The sequence below is a fragment of the Ylistrum balloti genome, unplaced genomic scaffold (assembly GCF_031769215.1).
Source record: "Ylistrum balloti isolate Yb309-2 unplaced genomic scaffold, AGI_CSIRO_Ybal_v1 Utg370092, whole genome shotgun sequence".
NCBI classification, from domain to species: domain Eukaryota; kingdom Metazoa; phylum Mollusca; class Bivalvia; order Pectinida; family Pectinidae; genus Ylistrum; species Ylistrum balloti.
In genome coordinates, this window is record NW_026782123.1 from 927693 (window position 1) to 945655 (window position 17963).

The 17963-nt window shown below is 39.4% G+C and overlaps 1 protein-coding gene across 1 annotated transcript in view; it reads right to left on the reverse strand.

Annotated features, from left to right (window-relative positions):
• LOC132549947 (serine/threonine-protein kinase Sgk1-like) overlaps positions 1 to 17963 on the reverse strand; it is a 51928-nt gene that overhangs the window by 15427 nt on the left and 18538 nt on the right. Inside the window, exons 3-6 of the mRNA XM_060213932.1 lie at positions 11908 to 11992; positions 6582 to 6631; positions 4588 to 4645; positions 2123 to 2338 (exon numbers count right to left, since the gene is read on the reverse strand). Coding sequence (XP_060069915.1) covers positions 2123 to 2338; positions 4588 to 4645; positions 6582 to 6631; positions 11908 to 11992 — 409 coding nt within the window. The remainder of the gene's footprint in view (positions 1 to 2122; positions 2339 to 4587; positions 4646 to 6581; positions 6632 to 11907; positions 11993 to 17963) is intronic.

The following is a 17963-nucleotide window of genomic DNA, read 5'->3' on the forward strand; positions in this document are numbered from 1 at the left end:
ACCACAGTCACCCCTAACCCCCTAATACATAAACCACACTCACCCCCAACCCCCTAATACATAAACCACAGTCACCCCTAACCCCCTAATAAATAAACCACACTCACTAACTCCCTATACATAAACCACACTCACCCCTAACCCCCTAATACATAAACCACACTCACCCCTAACCCCCTAATACATAAACCACACTCACCCCCAACCCCCTAATACATAAACCACAGTCACCCCTAACCCCCTAATAAATAAACCACACTCACTCCTAACCCCCTAATACATAAACCACAGTCACCTCTAACCCCTAATACATAAACCACACTCACCCCTAACCCCCTAATACATAAACCACAGTCACCCCTAACCCCCTAATACATAAACCACACTCACCCCTAACCCCCTAATACATAAACCACACTCACCCCTAACCCCCTAATACATAAACCACACTCACCCCTAACCCCCTAATACATAAACCACAGTCACCCCTAACCCCCTAATACATAAACCACACTCACCCCTAACCCCCTAATACATAAACCACACTCACCACAAACCCCCTAATACATAAACCACACTCACCTCTAACACCCTAATACATAAACCACACTCACTCCTAACTCCCTAATACATAAACCACAGTCACCTCTAACCCCTAATACATAAACCACAATTACCGGTAACCCCCTAATACATAAACCACACTCACCCCCAACCCCCTAATACATAAACCACCTAACCCCCTAATACATAAACCACAGTCACCCCTAACCCCCTAATACATAAACCACACTCACCCCAAACCCCCAAATAAACCCTAACCCCCTAATAAATAAACCAAACTCACCTCTAACCCCCTAATACATAAACGACACTCACCCCTAACCCCCTAATACATAAACCACAGTCACCCTAACCCCCTAATACATAAAACAAATTTACCTCTTATCCCCTAATACATAAACCAAAGTCACCTCTAACCCCATAATACATAAACCACACTCACCCCTAACCCCCTAATACATAAACCACACTCACCTCTAACCCCCTAATACATAAACCACATTCACCCCTAACCCCCTAATACACCACACTTACCCCTAACCCCCTAATACATAAACCACACTCACCCCAACCCCCTAATACATAAACCACACTCACCCCTAACCCCCTAATACATAAACCACAGTCACCCCTAATCCCCTAATACATAAACCACACTTACCCCTAACCCCCTAATACATAAACCACAGTCACCCCTAACCCCCTAATACATAAACCACACTCACCCCTAACCCCCTAATGCATAAACCACAGTCATCCCTAATCCCCTAATACATAAACCACACTCACCTCTAACCCCCTAATACATAAACCACATTCACCCCTAACCCCCAAATATATAAACCACACTTACCCCTAACCCCCTAATACATAAACCACAGTCACCCCTAACCCCCTAATACATAAACCACACTTACCCCTAACCCCCTAATACATAAACCACACTCACCCCTAACACCCTAATACATAAACCACACTCACCCCTAACCCCCCCGTATGTGTAATCCACAGATACCTCAAACTCCTTTACCGATATAAACCGTAGTCATTTCACATCCCCTTGTACCTAAACCTTTCAACAAATATTTAATTCTTATTAACATGTTGTTATTGGCAGATACTAAATGAAAGGCCCTCGGATTCAATAGAAGTTCTTATTCTAAACAAGATTGACAGTGTCTCCACATTTGTATGCTGTTTATAGCGGGGACAAATGAGACAAAGTAATGTAAAACTATATAGGCCAACCTTCAACCACATTTGATTTACACAATTCATAACTGAAATGCATCAGCATAATTAGAACCTAATGCCAATTAGCTCCAACAGAGGAGAATCTTCTATAAACACCAGACTAATTAATGTTGTAGTTTAGACTTAGCCTCGGGCTTATGTTGTGTAGGAATAGATGCTTAAACTTCCACCCAGATAACAAACACAAGTGTGAACAGAATAAATGATTCCTGTTTTATTGTTGGAAAAATATTATACATCGCAATGTTGTATTTCTTTTCTGATTTATAAAGGAAGTTTGTTTAATTTATAAATAAACACCTACCTCACCACCGTTAACGTAGTCAAGGACAAAGTACAGCTTGTCAGCAGTCTGGAAGGAGTAGTGCAGGCCCACCAGGAAGGGATGTTTGATGTTTTTTAACAGGACATTGCGTTCAGCCATGATATGTTTTGCCTCGTTTCTCTTCATGATAGCCTGCTTTTGAAGCACCTTGATAGCGTAGATGTGCCCTTCTAGCTTGTGTCGGGCAAGGAGGACCTGCAAAAACACAGGAGTCAAATTTACACAATATCATTAAGGTATTGGTGAATTTGAAACAAAGGTGGGGTTTCCAGCAATGCTAATTTCCCACAGACGTTAGCTTAAGATTTTCCAGCCTTTGAGACCACTCACCTATACATTGCTTTGTGCCATCAATGTTGGTCCCCAATGCTTTACATTTAATCCAAATAAATCATTGATGCACTTGCTTTGTTAACTAATTACGTAACTAAATTACTAAACTATGAACATGGATTGTCACAAAACAGATAAAACTAAATTAATTATTTTAACGAAACGGAAAAATTCCTAAAACACAGATATTATTGATTTTTTAAGCATTTTGTGAGAAAAACATCAAATTTTTGTAAACAAATGACAATCTGAATGTCTTACATATTTAGCCCATTCAAAATTATTTAGCAAATATATAGCTTTATCCTGCACCCTAACCCTGCCTATGAATTGAAACTTCAGCATTTGTGCAAAGTGTTGATTTTTGGCTTAGATGTGTAATACCCCAATGACTGGTTGAACAATAGCAGAAATAGGAGACCATCCTGTTACACCCATGTACACATGTGCCTTTCCTAATATATAACAACCCCTAGCACGCATACAAGTAATGACCAAATGTCCTTGAATGACTATATCTGTCAATTATAATAAGGACGTTAAATACAATATATAATAGGACAAATAGTTACAATATAAATCTCCCAACAATATATTATATACCCCATTTACCCCAATATCATATCAGGTGTTCTTCTGACATCCCCTGTTCTACTCTAACAGAGACTTCTAACACCTTATACAGTACCGTTCTTACAATGACAGGTAGATGTGTAGGTGCGGGTTGTAAAGTTGTCTTTAGGGGAGACCAAGAAACCTGACAGAAATATAGGACTTCCCCAGCACAATTGGTTGTTAGATGTTTTAAAAACAGATGGTGCTAACTGATGATCAAGAGAGGTCGGTAAGTGTGATAAGTGTTTTAAGAATCATCAGAAAAGAAAGTCACAACCCAAAGGTTAAAACGTTGTTGTTGATGATGATACAACGTCGTTGTTGATCGAGCGTTTAGGGATGTTTTGCCAGATTTGGAATCATGTGGTTTGACAACAAATATGCCATCTTGTCTAAAACCTTGGCAGACTCAACATGACGACCTACAAGCTAACCCTGATAGATCCAAAATTAAATCCAGATGCAAAGTGGAGCCATATCATGGATGATTCATCAACCATATATATGTTATAACACAAGAAAAAGACACAAAGGATAGGGAAAGCGCTCCTTAGTGTTCACTTCTCAGCTCAGCGTGTGAAAAATGAACCAGATCTTACCAGAAGGACCAAGTGACTTTTTGTCAGACTAGATGGTATTGCAGATAATTGTGACTTTCCAAAGTTATACATTGAGTACTTTCAGACAATGTCATGTGGCACAAACCAAATATCATTGGCGGCTGGCAACATAAGTGAGCACCTCAGTGATCATGGGGACTACGAGATCTGGATCTATCAGCACTGAGGAGACGTTTTTACGATGTCAGATCCACTCAAAGCGTAAGAGAAGTGTAAAGTACAATGTCTGGATCCAGCATGACAGCTCCAATGCCATTAATCCCATAAAGGGTTATTGCCAGTGTCCTTCTAGACAGAGAATCATGAGGGTATGAGAACACCTAGCCCGTATCCTGTACTATTTAGGATACTACATGCATTTGTAACCAGTAAGCTTTTACTTCCAAAAGTCAAAAACGTTTAACACAAATCTCATGTAATGCAGATTCCACTACCAACCGTCATCTTCAAGGCATTAGGTATGGTCGACTTGGACAATTAGAACTACATTACTGTACGATGTAGACCAACACTGACATGGCCTATCGGATTCTAGGACAAGGAAGACTGATTGGATTCCTGCCTTTGAACTCATATGTACTATATACTAAAAGTTCATCAAGTTGGTTATGACATGTTGAAAATACTGAAAATACTTTGACAAGTGTTGATGAGGATGACAATATCTTATGCAAGACATGGTTATTTGGTTATACATACTGTGTCAGTAATCGTTCATCCCCAACCTTAGGGCTGATATTGGAACTAACATAGGAATACTTTGTACAGCCATTCTCCTTATTGTTTATAGGACCATAGGAACAGATCTGAGTCACTATAATATTAGACTGATGGAGATCTGTCATATAATGTCTAAAAGGGGTGTGTCTTTCTTACCTTGCCAAAACTCCCTTTTCCAATGACTTTAAGGAACTCAAAATCACTCGGTTTCACACTGTAAAAGAAATGAATGAAGAAAAAATCTCTAATGATATTTTACTATTCATACAAATTAGAGCTCAACAATAAAGGCTTTGACATTTTAATTATTTGGAAAAAATTGTGTTAAGAATAGAGCCAACACCATAGTACTATTAATGGAGGCATCAAGGTTATTTTCCTTTAGCCTGGATACTCGAAGGTATGCAGGGCATTGATGTGACGGGGTAAGCTGAAATATATCAGAATCAATCCAACAGACTAGAGGTGGCTTCTTCCATTATTTATTTGGTAGTCTGTTGAATGATTCTGATATACTGAGAAAAAATCGTGATGAACTGATGGGGACTGTTTGGGGTCACAAGAGGTCTGGAGGTAAGGGGACAGCTAGAGATTAGTGGACATCTGTGGGTCAGCGGACAGCTGGGGGTTGCAAGTGGTCTGGTGGTAAGGGGACAGCTGGAGATTAGAGGACATCTGTGGGTCAGCAGACAGCTGGGGGTTACAAGAGGTCTGGGGGTAAGGAGACAGCTGGTGATTTGAGGACATCTGTGGGTCAGCGGACAGCTGGGGGTTACAAGAGGTCTGGGGGTAAGGGGACAGCTGGAGATTAGTTGACATCTGTGGGTCAGCAGACAGCTGGGGGTTACAAGAGGTCTGTGGGTCAGCGGACAGCTGGGGATTACACGAGGTCTGTGGGTCAGCGGACAGCTGGGGGTTACAAGAGGTCTGTGGGTCATTGGACAGCTGGGGGTTACAAGAGGTCTTGGGGTCATGGGAGGTCTAGAAGTTGCAGGACATCTTCAAGAGTTTCATACCCAGACTAAAAAAGCAGGTTATTTTTCACTAATGTATCCACTGTACATGGACTAGGAAATCAAGTGACTTGAAGAGTAAAGTCATACTGCAAGCTATTTACATATTTACTTGACCACTTATAGAATAAAAGTTCTTATAACACAACCGGTAGGAGATTAGAGTGTGACGTTTTGATGACTACACTGTCACCTTCATCTTATAACACAACCAATAGGAGATTAGAGAGTGATGTTTTGATGGCTACATGGTCACCTTCATCTTATAACACAACCAGTAGAAGATTAGAGTGTGATGTTTCTGTGACTACACGGTAACCTTCATCTTATAACACAACCAGTAGGAGATTTGAGAGTGATGTTTTGATGGCTACATGGTCACCTTCCTCTTATAACACAACCAGTAGAAGATTAGAGTGTGACGTTTTGATGACTACACGGTCACCTTCATCTTATAACACAGCCAGGAGGAGATTAGAGTGTGATGTTTTGATGGCTACATGGTCACCTTCATCTTATAACACAACAGTAGAAGATTAGAGTGTGATGTTTCGATGACTACATGGTCACCTTCATCTTATAACACAACCAGTAGGAGATGAGAGAGTGACGTTTTAATGACTATACGGTCACCTTCATCTTATAACACAACCAGTAGAAGATTAGAGTGTGACGTTTTTGTGACTACACGGTAACCTTCATCTTATAACACAACCAGTAGAAGATTAGAGTGTGACGGTGACTACACAGTCACCTTCATCTTATAACACAACCAGTAGAAGATTAGAGTGTGACGTTTTGATGACTACACAGTCATCTTCATCAGACAAATGATAATAATGATGTATGTAGTGTATAAGATGGTAAGGAATCCTAATCACACTAAGGTAAACCAGATGGTAAACAGATTAACGACCAAAAACTACACAAGATGACCACTAAATTCAGCCACTTGGCTGAAGAATGGACAATGGACAGAGTTTTATTAAATCCTTGTTATAAATATAGTTTTAGTTAAACCTTTAAGATTATGATCATAAAGACCATTGACGATCTTCACTGACACAGCTGAGTGACCTGTGTATTGACCAAGTATAGTCCTATACTAATGACAAATCACCAGCAATGGTCACTTACCTTGTCCGTTCACTTGGACCCAGGTTCACCGGGTTGGTGTCCTTACGATCCTAAAAATAGAACGGTCATTGCTTTTCATTAACAGTACAAACCCAAGAGTATGCGGTCTGTGGATATACTATAGACAATAATAATGACACAAGGATCACAAAGTACAACAGGTGAAACACATTATTTTGTCCAGGCATTTTTGTAGCAATTTTCTGGTGAGCCCAGCGTACTCAATTTGGATGAGTCCTGTTACAAAGAGATGTAATGGGTCCTTAAATTTGAGTGAGTACCATGGGAAAAACATGAGCCCAGGACTCAAATACTTGAGTCCAAAAAATCACTGTTGTAAAATGACATCAAAATATTATGATAATGCTGATCAAGTTTAAAAGAGGATATACTGACATTCATTAAAACAATAATGAAGAAAAAACAATACAGGGCGATAACTTTTAAAATGATACCACCCAGAAAATCAATTTTCATGACATGATCCTAAGGACAGATTTTTTATCAGCATTTATTGAAATGAGGTTTACAAATACAATTTTGATCAGGAAATCAAAACCAAAGTTTGTACTGGCTTTATAACAGAGAAAAAAATTATCAGTAGTAGAGACACTATGTGTTCTAAGAAGTACTGTTCTATGTATGGTGATGAGTATTCTATTATTCTGTGCTGAGTATTCTGTTATTCTGTACTGAGTATTCTGTTATTCTGTGTGGAGTATTCTGTTATTCTGTACTGAGTATTATGTTATTCTGTGTTGATATTCTGTACTGAGTATTATGTTATTCTGTGTGGAGTATTCTGTTATTCTGTGCTGAGTATTCTGTTATTCTGTGATGAGTATTCTGTTATTCTGTGCTGAGTATTCTGTACTGAGTATTCTGTTATTCTGTGATGAGTATTCTGTACTGAGTATTCTGTTATTCTGTGATGAGTATTCTGTACTGAGTATTATGTTATTCTGTTATGAGTATTCTGTTATTCTGTGCTGAGTATTCTGTTATTCTGTGCTGAGTATTCTGTGCTGAGTATTCTGTTATTCTGTGCTGAGTATTCTGTTATTCTGTGTTGGGTATTCTGTGCTGAGTATTCTGTTATTCTGTGATGAGTATTATGTTATTCTGTGCTGATATTCTGTGATGAGTATTATGTTATTCTGTGATGTGTATTATGTTATTCTGTGATGAGTATTATGCTATTCTGTGCTGAGATTCTGTACTGAGTATCCTGTTATTCTGTGCTGAGTATTCTGTTATTCTGTGCTGAGATTCTGTACTGAGTATTCTGTTATTCTGTGTGGAGTATTCTGTTATTCTGTGCTGAGTATTCTGTTATTCTGTGTGGAGTATTCTTTTATTCTGTATTCATGGCTATGACAGATATTCTGACCTTAAAAGTATATGACAGAAGTAGAAGAGGTCAACCATTGAAACATCACCAACTACAACACCATGTTCACACCTGGAACTTTGATGAAAGTATATATAAAATAAAAAGTGTGTGGGAAGGATAATAATGAACTTAAAATACTTTCAAAATTTAACTTTAAAAGTTAAAGGAAACTACAATGGCTCCCAGTTACTCCTGATCAGTATTAGAAACAGCCCCAATACATCACATGCCTTATACATCTCAATCACAAGGACACTGTGTTTTTTGTTGCTTTATTATAACTAACGAGGGCATACATGTAAATGTTTTAACTTGTATCATCTGTCCAGATTTGATGCTGAATCAGTGTGTTAGTGATAACTGGTGATATCTGTCTAAATTTGTCAATGAGCAGAATGCTTTTCTTCACGTTCCGATAAAATCCATCACATGCAGAAACATTGTGAGAAATTATCTTGAATTCAACAGATCAATATACAACACACAAGGTTCTGCATGCACAGCAAAAAAATTCTGTTACTGATATTTTAATTTTGTTTTGTTTTGTTTGTTTTTCGAATAACAAAATTAATGTGTTCCAGACAACTTTAAAACAAAAATGAAATGCCAATACATTTTTGGAAAGGAGATCCCTGAGGGATCTTGACATCCACCATTGTTTGATCTTTAAATGATGGATCATTTCCCTTTTTTTCTCTTCTCTTCTCTGCGTTCACTTTTACTGACAAAATTTAATCATTCTTTTCAAAAATAGTGATGTTAATTTTTAATTGCTAAATCCAAGATGGTTGTCTGTCAGTCACAAAACCAAACAGGAACAACTAGGAACCAAGAAGACCCTACGTAAGAAGCTTAAGATCCACCTAGTACTTCACAAGAAAGAGTGATAACAAACTTTAATAGGCAGAATCAAAGAAGGCCATCTGCCTGCCATATTATTTTACTGATCAATCCAAAATCAAATGGACACAACAAGGGACCATGGAGAACCAGCATATGAAATTTGCTAGAGATCCATTTATATTTTTCAAGAAAAAGTGATATCAAACTTCATTTTAAATATCCAAGATGGTCACCTGTGGGCCATTTTGTTTTTCTAATCATACTCAAAATCAAACAGGCACACCTATGAAATTTGAAAGATCCATCCCATACTTTTCAAGAAATATTGATAGCAAACATCATTGTAAAATCCAAGATGGCCACCTGTAAGCCATTTTTTATTTGTGATCAGACCCTATATCAAACAGGCAAAACTAGGAACTAGTGGGAACCAACATCTGAAATTTGAGAAAGATCCATCCAGTACTTCTCAAGCACTATCAATAACAAAAACAGTTTATGGACAGACAGACGGACAAAGGACCACAAACACAGGTCAATTTCAAAAATTAAAAAGTTTTGAACCAAAAGATCCCCACTGAGGGGATCATAACATTTCAAGGTGTTGAGTTAAAACCAGATTGTCAGGCACAACTTCATACTAGAGTTATACATTATAGACAGACAGTACCATACAATAACATATCATGCAGAAAGTTTTAAGAGACTTGTGAGAAACAGTAAACGTTTTATAAACATCTATCCCAGCCTTCTTTAGTTCTTTGACTTCACATACATTCTCCAAAAACAGATCAAAATAAACACTCTAGGAACCAGTTCAGAGCCTGTTTAAATCATGATGCTAGGAGTTGTGCTAATGTCTATCAATGACGCTAGGAGTTGTGTTAACGTCGAGCAATGATGCTAGAAGTTGTGCTAATATCTAGCAATGACGCTAGGAGTTGTGCTAATGTCTAGCAATGACGCTAGGAGTTGTGCTAATGTCTAGCAATGATGCTAGGAGTTGTGTTAATGTCTATCAATGATGCTAGGAGTTGTGTTAATGTCTATCAATGATGCTAGGAGTTGTGTTAATGTCTATCAATGATGCTAGGAATTGTGTTAATGTCTATCAATGATGCTAGGAGTTGTGTTTATGTCTATCAATGATGCTAGGAGTTGTGTTAATGTCTATCAATGATGCTAGGAGTTGTGTTAATGTCTATCAATGATGCTAGGAGTTGTGTTAATGTCTATCAATGATACTAGGAGTTGTGTTAATGTCTATCAATGATGCTAGGAGTTGTGTTAATGTCTAGCAATGACACTAGGAGTTGTGCCAATGTCTAGCAATGATGCTAGGAGTTGTGCCAATGTCTAGCAATGATGCTAGGAGTTGTGCCAATGTCTAGCAATGATGCTAGGAGTTGTGCCAATGTCTAGCAATGATGCTAGGAGTTGTGCTAATGTCTAGCAATGATGCTAGGAGTTGTGTTAATGTCTATCAATGATGCTAGGAGTTGTGCCAATGTCTAGCAATGATGCTAGGAGTTGTGTTAATGTCTAGCAATGATGCTAGGAGTTGTGCCAATGTCTATCAATGATGCTAGGAGTTGTGTTAATGTCTAGCAATGATGCTAGGAGTTGTGTTAATGTCTATCAATGATGCTAGGAGTTGTGCCAATGTCTAGCAATGATGCTAGGAGTTGTGCCAATGTCTAGCAATGATGCTAGGAGTTGTGCTAATGTCTATCAATGATGCTAGGAGTTGTGCCAATGTCTAGCAATGATGCTAGGAGTTGTGTTAATGTCTAGCAATGATGCTAGGAGTTGTGCCAATGTCTATCAATGATGCTAGGAGTTGTGTTAATGTCTAGCAATGATGCTAGGAGTTGTGCCAATGTCTAGCAATGATGCTAGGAGTTGTGCCAATGTCTAGCAATGATGCTAGGAGTTGTGCCAATGTCTAGCAATGATGCTAGGAGTTGTGTTAATGTCTATCAATGATGCTAGGAGTTGTGCCAATGTCTAGCAATGATGCTAGGAGTTGTGCCAATGTCTATCAATGATGCTAGGAGTTGTGCCAATGCCTAGCAATGATGCTAGGAGTTGTGTTAATGTCTAGCAATGATGCTAGGAGTTGTGCCAATGTCTATCAATGATGCTAGGAGTTGTGCTAATGTCTAGCAATGATGCTAGGAGTTGTGCCAATGTCTATCAATGATGCTAGGAGTTGTGCCAATGTCTAGCAATGATGCTAGGAGTTGTGCCAATGTCTATCAATGATGCTAGGAGTTGTGTTAATGTCTAGCAATGATGCTAGGAGTTGTGCCAATGTCTAGCAATGATGCTAGGAGTTGTGTTAATGTCTAGCAATGATGCTAGGAGTTGTGCCAATGTCTATCAATGATGCTAGGAGTTGTGTTAATGTCTAGCAATGATGCTAGGAGTTGTGCCAATGTCTAGCAATGATGCTAGGAGTTGTGTTAATGTCTATCAATGATGCTAGGAGTTGTGCCAATGTCTAGCAATGATGCTAGGAGTTGTGCCAATGTCTAGCAATGATGCTAGGAGTTGTGTTAATGTCTATCAATGATGCTAGGAGTTGTGCCAATGTCTAGCAATGATGCTAGGAGTTGTGCCAATGTCTATCAATGATGCTAGGAGTTGTGCCAATGCCTAGCAATGATGCTAGGAGTTGTGTTAATGTCTAGCAATGATGCTAGGAGTTGTGCCAATGTCTATCAATGATGCTAGGAGTTGTGTTAATGTCTAGCAATGATGCTAGGAGTTGTGCCAATGTCTATCAATGATGCTAGGAGTTGTGCCAATGTCTAGCAATGATGCTAGGAGTTGTGCCAATGTCTATCAATGATGCTAGGAGTTGTGTTAATGTCTAGCAATGATGCTAGGAGTTGTGCCAATGTCTATCAATGATGCTAGGAGTTGTGCCAATGTCTATCAATAAGGTTGGATCTTGTTTAGAGCTGATCTTGTTTTTATTGTCTTTATTATCATTTCTCCTTGGTAAATGTTTGAAATATACACATACAGAACTGTTGCTTTTCTGTAAATTACGATTTATCATTGAAAATAATTTTCTGTACTCACCATAGTGTCTTCAAATGTATCAGAGTCTACTGGTTCCTGAGCATTGCGTGGATTGTCTAGAGTCAAAAATTCTCTCACCTCTGGGCTGAAACAGACAAAAGCAGCTGACTTCTCATATCTAAGGTATTCATTCTATCTGCCTGATCCGAGTAATTAGTCCAACAATGATACTATGTACAACTGTATATTTATTTATTTATATATTCACTTTGCGCTGGGGTAGGAGACAGAAGAAACGACAAGGACAAGAACCTCAGACAGAGAAATTAGATAAAACTTGTCACTCTTGTCATGTAAGATCTGAAATGTGCCTAGTCAAATTAAAAGTATTCTGGACCTCCAAAGGCAAGTGCTAATCACTTATAGTGTCTAAACACCATTCTGATATCATGTAACCTGCCCACTTTGTCAGATTTCACAGGCTGTCAGATTAAACAAGTCTGCCACACTGCAATCAGGCCATACTCAATATCAAGTCAGAGAAAATTTTAAAACACCTTCCAACGTTTATTGCTGAGTATGTAAACCACGCTTATGGAATAGCTGTGGCACAACAACCTCAAACTTGTATGATAATACAAAAACTGAAATCACAAACACACGATTTAATCTAATGTTGCTGGCTTTTCAGTAATGAGTTAAACAAATCACCAACCAGGAACCAGAACATTTAATCATGTCAAATATATCTCACTTTTAATTAGATTAACTCATGCATACAAAGGTATGAGCAATCTTGATAAAAAAAATTGTGTTACTACCGATGTCTCTACAACAGCCTAACTAAATCCCTACACTGATGTCTACAACAGTCAAATCCCTACACTGATGTCTCTACAACAGTCAAATCCCTACACTGATGTCTACAACAGTCAAATCCCTACACTGATGTCTACAACAGTCAAATCCCTACACTGATGTCTACAACAGTCAAATCCCTACACTGATGTCTACAACAGTCAAATCCCTACACTGATGTCTCTACAACAGTCAAATCCCTACACTGATGTCTACAACAGTCAAATCCCTACACTGATGTCTACAACAGTCAAATCCCTACACTGATGTCTACAACAGTCAAATCCCTACACTGATGTCTACAACAGTCAAATCCCTACACTGATGTCTACAACAGTCAAATCCCTACACTGATGTCTCTACAACAGTCAAATCCCTACACTGATGTCTCTACAACAGTCAAATCCCTACACTGATGTCTCTACAACAGTCAAATCCCTACACTGATGTCTCTACAACAGTCAAATCCCTACACTGATGTCTACAACAGTCAAATCCCTACACTGATGTCTACAACAGTCAAATCCCTACACTGATGTCTACAACAGTCAAATCCCTACATTGATGTCTACAACAGTCAAATCCCCACACTGATGTCTGATGTCTACAACAGTCAAATCCCTACACTGATGTCTCTACAACAGTCAAATCCCTACACTGATGTCTCTACAACAGTCAAATCCCTACACTGATGTCTCTACAACAGTCAAATCCCTACACTGATGTCTACAACAGTCAAATCCCTACACTGATGTCTACAACAGTCAAATCCCTACACTGATGTCTCTACAACAGTCAAATCCCTACACTGTCTACAACAGTCAAATCCCTACACTGATGTCTACAACAGTCAAATCCCTACACTGATGTCTCTACAACAGTCAAATCCCTACACTGATGTCTCTACAACAGTCAAATCCCTACACTGATGTCTCTACAACAGTCAAATCCCTACACTGATGTCTCTACAACAGTCAAATCCCTACACTGATGTCTACAACAGTCAAATCCCTACACTGATGTCTACAACAGTCAAATCCCTACACTGATGTCTACAACAGTCAAATCCCTACACTGATGTCTACAACAGTCAAATCCCTAACTGAGTCTACAAGTCAAATCCCTACACTGATACAACAGTCAAATCCCTCTCTACAACAGTCAAATCCCTACACTGATGTCTCTACAACAGTCAAATCCCTACACTGATGTCTCTACAACAGTCAAATCCCTACACTGATGTCTCTACAACAGTCAAATCCCTACACTGATGTCTCTACAACAGTCAAATCCCTACATTGATGTCTACAACAGTCAAATCCCTACACTGATGTCTACAACAGTCAAATCCCTACACTGATGTCTACAACAGTCAAATCCCTACACTGATGTCTACAACAGTCAAATCCCTACACTGATGTCTACAACAGTCAAATCCCTACACTGATGTCTCTACAACAGTCAAATCCCTACACTGATGTCTCTACAACAGTCAAATCCCTACACTGATGTCAGTCAAATCCCTATACAACAGCCAAATCCCTACACTGATGTCTCTACAACAGTCAAATCCCTACATTGATGTCTACAACAGTCAAATCCCTACATTGATGTCTACAACAGTCAAATCCCTACACTGATGTCTACAACAGTCAAATCCCTACACTGATGTCTACAACAGTCAAATCCCTACACTGATGTCTACAACAGTCAAATCCCTACACTGATGTCTACAACAGTCAAATCCCTACACTGATGTCTACAACAGTCAAATCCCTACACTGATGTCTCTACAACAGTCAAATCCCTACACTGTCTACAACAGTCAAATCCCTACACTGATGTCTACAACAGTCAAATCCCTACACTGATGTCTACAACAGTCAAATCCCTACACTGATGTCTACAACAGTCAAATCCCTACACTGATGTCTCTATAACAGCCACATAAACATATTAACTAGTCAATATCTTAGGTGTAATTTTTCTCACCTAGTTACATCAAATAGTACACAATCAGATTTTGACTGTCCCCCCCCACCCACCATAAAAGCCTTCATAATGTGGTACTTCTGTAGACATTTTCTCTTAGCTCACTTCAGTGTACCTCTGTACATTATTTTACACTTTGATAGAACCTCAATGGCAGCTGATTAAAAAATTTAATCAATATATGTGCATGTGTGTATTATAATGAGGAAGATGAAAATATTGCATCAACTGAAATTATCATCAACAGCCAAACTCTTCAGCCATCAACAGCCAAAATCTTCAGCCATCAACAGCCAAACTCTTCAGCCATCAACAGCCAAACTCTTCAGCCATCAACAGCCAAACTCTTCAGCCATCAACAGCCAAAATCTTCAGCCATCAACAGCCAAACTCTTCAGCCATCAACAGCCAAACTCTTCAGCCATCAACGGCCAAACCCTTCAGCCATCAACGGCCAAACCCTTCAGCCATCAACGGCCAAACTCTTCAGCCATCAACGGCCAAAATCTTCAGCCATCAACAGCCAAAATCTTCAGCCATCAACAGCCAAAATCTTCAGCCATCAACAGCCAAACTCTTCAGCCATCAACGGCCAAACCCTTCAGCCATCAACGGCCAAACCCTTCAGCCATCAACGGCCAAACCCTTCAGCCATCAACGGCCAAACTCTTCAGCCATCAACGGCCAAAATCTTCAGCCATCAACAGCCAAAATCTTCAGCCATCAACAGCCAAAATCTTCAGCCATCAACAGCCAAACTCTTCAGCCATCAACGGCCAAACCCTTCAGCCATCAACGGCCAAACCCTTCAGCCATCAACAGCCAAACTCTTCAGCCATCAACGGCCAAACTCTTCAGCCATCAACAGTAATAGCAACCCTGACCTCCAAACTTAAATGTTTTTCTCAAACTTTTCTTAAAATCTGACCTAATCTATGTAATGAAGTAAATGAAGTAGCTGAAGGGATAACTGTTTGTTTACTTGGTTCATCACCCTTTCAACAGTCAATCTGAGTCTCCTTACAGCAGCTGGCAACTTCCTACCTGAACACCATACAGAAGGTCCAATATATATAGAGTAAGTATAATCAAGTGCCAAGAACACAAGCATTTAGCTTCCTGTGAAATATACCCTGAGTAGGGATCAAGCCATTCAGGTCACATCTTCACCATCCAGAACCTTAATGACTGAGATATTGTGACAGGAGAAATGACACTGAATAGAGACAAGCGGGGGTATGAATAGCAGCAAACTATATCCCAATAAAATGACAGGGACATCAAAACCTGCAAAACTGTAGCTAGAGAGTTCAATACTGTTGTATGTCTTAAGTGATCATAACCTATGTTACAGATTTCAGCAGTATTCTGATTATCTGTCTAGCTAACAGATGATGGGCCAGTTTTACAGATCTCTGTTAATACTTCAGGTCTTATCTATGATGTCACCTGAGCAGTATGGTACAACCTAACACTGACCAGTATGGTACAACCTAACACTGACCAGTATGGTACAACCTAACACTGACCAGTATGGTACAACCTAACACTGACCAGTATGGTACAACCTAACACTGACCAGTATGGTACAACCTAACACTGACCAGTATGGTACAACCTAACACTGACCAGTATGGTACAACCTAACACTGACCAGTATGGTACAACCTAACACTGACCAGTATGGTACAACCTAACACTGACCAGTATGGTACAACCTAACACTGACCAGTATGGTACAACCTAACACTGACCAGTATGGTACAACCTAACACTGACCAGTATGGTACAACCTAACACTGACCAGTATGGTACAACCTAACACTGACCAGTATGGTACAACCTAACACTGACCAGTATGGTACCACCTAACACTGACCAGTATGGTACAACCTAACACTGACCAGTATGGTACAACCTAACATTAACACCTGACCAGTATGGTACAACCTAACACTGACCAGTATAGTACAACTTTAACACTAACACTGACCAGTATGGTACAACCTAACACTGACCAGTATGGTACAACCTAACATTAACACCTGACCAGTATGGTACAACCTAACACTGACCAGTATAGTACAACTTTAACACTAACACTGACCAGTATGGTACAACCTAACACTGACCAGTATGGTACAACCTAACACCTGACCAGTATGGTACAACCTAACACTGACCAGTATGGTACAACCTAACATTAACACCTGACCAGTATGGTACAACCTAACACTGACCAGTATGGTACAACCTAACATTAACACCTGACCAGTATGGTACAACCTAACACTGACCAGTATGGTACCACCTAACACTGACCAGTATGGTACAACCTAACACTGACCAGTATGGTACAACCTAACACTGACCAGTATGGTACAACCTAACACCTGACCAGTATAGTACAACTTTAACACTAACACTGACCAGTATGGTACAACCTAACACTGACCAGTATGGTATAACCTACAACTAACACTGACCAGTATGATACAACCTAACACTAACACCTGAGCAGTTAGGTATAACTTTAACACTAACACTGACCAGTATGGTACAACCTAACACTGACCAGTATGGTACAACCTAACACTGACCAGTATGGTACAACCTAACACTGACCAGTATGGTACAACCTAACACTGACCAGTATGGTACAACCTAACATTAACACCTGACCAGTATGGTACAACCTAACACTGACCAGTATAGTACAACTTTAACACTAACACTGACCAGTATGGTACAACCTAACACTGACCAGTATGGTATAACCTACAACTAACACTGACCAGTATGATACAACCTAACACTAACACCTGAGCAGTTAGGTATAACTTTAACACTAACACTGACCAGTATGGTACAACCTAACATGGACCAGTATGGTACAACCTAACACTGACCAGTATGGTACAACCTAACACTGACCAATATGGTACCACCTAACACTGACCAGTATAGTACAACTTTAACACTAACACTGACCAGTATGGTACAACCTAACACTAACACCTGAGCAGTTAGGTATAACTTTAACACTAACACTGACCAGTATGGTACAACCTAACATGGACCAGTATGGTACAACCTAACACTGACCAGTATGGTACAACCTAACATTAACACCTGACCAGTATGGTACAACCTAACACTGACCAGTATAGTACAACTTTAACACTAACACTGACCAGTATGGTACAACCTAACACTGACCAGTATGGTATAACCTACAACTAACACTGACCAGTATGATACAACCT